The following is a 3,205-nucleotide window of genomic DNA, read 5'->3' as shown; positions in this document are numbered from 1 at the left end:
TGAGGGAATGAAAACTTCAGAGTTCAGCAAATGAAAACTTGGTAATGTCTATGAGCATACACACAAGACCTTAACAAAGCTCCAACATTTCAAATTCTGTCATCTTCGTCGATATTGAAGTACATATAAGTAGTCTAAAAATGCAGCATATATGTTTATGCTATGCTCGTCATCTGGAGGATCAACACACATCAAGGGTCATCATCTCAAGCAGAGCAACAGAAAAGCAAGGCAGTTTAAAAGCGACGGATATATGTCTTTCCACTACTCATCATCTTTTCTTAAAACCATATTTCTTGCGTTCATAAAATAGGTCTGTTTTTGCACTCCCTAAATTAACAATTTTTGGACATCCATCCCTATCTTTCTCCTGCTGCGTACACTCCTTGCAATAGTAGGCATCAGAAATTCCAACTCCTCCACAAATAACACAGCGACCCTGAAAGGACCCATAGTTGCATTCATCACAAACTCGAACCAGTGTGCAAGGGCGCACGTAGGAGTCACAGATTACACACTTCCCGTCACATTTCTCACAAAGGCGTCCAATAGCAATTCCCGGCTGCTTTCGGCACATAATCAAATCTGGATGATGCTTGGCCATGCTTTCTGTGATAAGCTCTTAGTTCCTGAATAGGAATAAGCAAAGACAGACAAAAAATTTTTTTTGATAAGTAAGACAGACAAAAATCCCTGCATTGATTTTTTTAGTATATATAATCAGAAAGAAAGAAAATCTCGAATACAAACAAAAAAGAAAAACATTGCAAATATTAATGTTTTTATCAACATCTCAGTTTCTAAATAGAAAAGACAGAGTATGTCCTCCAGAAAACAAATCCATGCATATTAACATGTAGCATTGACTTTGTTCTCGGACACCCGGTGCCAATAAAAAAAAACATGTAACATTGGGCACACATCAAGCACCATCAACTGCTTGGATAGACAGCTGACAATCATCTGATGATATAGCTCAATATAAATCTTCTAACTTTCCCCCTAATTATCCAATCAAGCCACAGTTAGCGATAGAAAATGTAGGGAACAACTAGAGGTTGAAAAGTCCAACTTAAAATCACAGGAGGCTAAAAATGGTATAGGTCAATAAAGCCCAGGCTCTTCTCCAAGCAATTTCCTTATGGATTTTTTTTTATTATTTTTTTATTTTTGTCAATGAGTGTGTTCCTTCAGAATTCTACTGCCGTTCAGCAGTAAACTCAATGCTTTCCAAAGGGAAAAGGGAAAGAGAAAATGAATATGGCGGGCTCAGATCAGTGGCACTATTTTTACCTACAAATGCAAGTGAATCAATTGACCATCTCTTGCTTCACTGTGATGTGCTTAGAGCTTTGTGGTATTCAACATTCAGTTATCTTGGGATAGAGAGGCTTATGCCTCAAAGGATGGTAGAATTTATGGTTGCCTAAAATGGCAGAATAGTACTGTTCAGCAGTAAACGCAATGCTTTCCAAAGGGAAAAGGGAAAGAGAAAGAGAAAATGATTATGGCGGGCTCAGATCAGTGCCACTATTTTTACCTATAAATGCAAGTGAATCAATTGACCACTCTTGCTTCACTGTGATGTGCTTAGAGCTTTGTGGTAATCGACATTCAGTTGCTTGGGATAGAGTGGCTTATGCCTCAAAAGATGGTAGAATTTATGGCCTGCCTAAAATGGCAGAAAAGTACTGTTTTTTGTTAAAAAATTTGGAGAATGATTCCATTACACTATGTGGCATCTCTAGGAGGAATGCAATGTCCAGTGCTATGATGATGGGATATGATGGTGTCAGAGCTGGAAAAACTACATTTAAATGCCTCTATGTTTGGATGGTGGCACATCACAATCTTCACTTTCCTAACCTTGTAGATTCCATGGATGAGTATTTTCTTTATTTCCCTCAAGATGGGCGCTATCTCTTGTAACTTACTGTGTTCTTGGGCTGGGCCCCTCCGTGAAATTAATAGAATATTAATTACTTATAAACAAAGATTTACTACATACATTGATCGGCATGGTCCAAGACAGAATTCCTAAGACACAAAACCTATATGAGATGGAGGAAAAAAACTATCTGGAGGAAAAAAACTATCTTTCCTTCTTCTATTGGGCCACTAACAAAAATTGAAAAATAGGATCTTCTTAGGTCCTCAAGTTTAAAGCAGTCGATGAACTTGAATGTTGTCATATTTATATCTTATTACTTATCAAAAAAGGAACGTTGATGGTTCTATCTAAAATTTGATTAAATGAAAATCCAGTTTATATTTTTCTTCTTTTGGTTAACCATGTCCAATACATGGACAATGGGTGTCCGAAATAAAACAATTACACAACCTTAACAGTACATGAACCACAATCAGTAGTAGCAAATCATCAAATAACTTTCGACAGCTCGTATAACTCCCTTAATTTTTGGAATCAGATTGTAAAGAATCCTATAAACCTAAATTCTAAGACGTCATGCCACAACGTCCCAAAAGCTCCGCTCAACCTCTAACATTCTTTCCCAGCTTCTTCCGCTATTGTGCTCAACACCACTCAATACGCTCAGTGTAGTTCCACACATTTAGTTTCAGAATGACCTAAACACAACCATATCTTACCTCAAACCTTCAATGCGGCACTTCATCAAACACTTGTTGCCTATCATATACCTTCTGCTTTAGAGAAAAATTTACCACCCCGACGCAATAATAATATCTAATCTCCTCCAACTAAAGTGAAAATATTTAAATGGTTCTGCCTCAAACTCTAACAATGATATTTAACAGGCATGCACAAGCACAAAACATACTTAAAAACGCAACAAAACGTGTACGTATGTGTCTGCAGGACACGCACAGCATACACGTGTTTGCATATACCTATAGATACTACTGGGTTTTATGACCTCCGTAAATCTTTTGATGATATTCAGCTAGTTTCTCTGATTCAAACATCAACGTGCAATTTCTAGGATTGTGATCTCAAAACCTCAATATCTCCAAAGTACAAAGAAAAAGAGACATCATACTGAGAAAGAGAACAAAAGAATCATATTCATTATACACAACGGACCTGCGACGACGAGTCTCCGACGTGCAGCGAGGGAGAATGACGCTGTTCAGCTCCTTCGGTAGTAATATAGAAGCAGCTGCGGAGTGGGGGAAAGTAGAAATGTTATCCTTCCACTTTGCTTTACTATTTAAATATTTTTAT

The 3,205-nt window shown here is 37.5% G+C and overlaps 1 protein-coding gene across 1 annotated transcript; it reads right to left on the bottom strand.

The window, feature by feature from the left end:
* Positions 1-3,205, bottom strand: LOC108989889 (PHD finger-like domain-containing protein 5A). Its single transcript, XM_018963652.2, has 2 exons — positions 3,065-3,205; positions 1-629 (listed from the first exon to the last, which is right to left on the bottom strand). Exon 2 carries the CDS (start codon positions 602-604, stop codon positions 272-274), a length of 333 nt encoding a protein of 110 aa, XP_018819197.1. The 5' UTR covers positions 605-629; positions 3,065-3,205; the 3' UTR covers positions 1-271.

This window comes from Juglans regia, chromosome 5 (genome assembly GCF_001411555.2).
Source record: "Juglans regia cultivar Chandler chromosome 5, Walnut 2.0, whole genome shotgun sequence".
Taxonomy (NCBI): domain Eukaryota; kingdom Viridiplantae; phylum Streptophyta; class Magnoliopsida; order Fagales; family Juglandaceae; genus Juglans; species Juglans regia.
The sequence above is the reverse complement of the archived record's forward strand: the minus strand, read 5'-3'. Positions and strand labels throughout refer to the sequence as shown.

What these genes read in the sequence shown, in the direction of transcription:
- LOC108989889 (XM_018963652.2), bottom strand. Translation starts at nt 604, where the DNA reads ATGGCCAAGCATCATCCAGATTTGATTATGTGCCGAAAGCAGCCGGGA.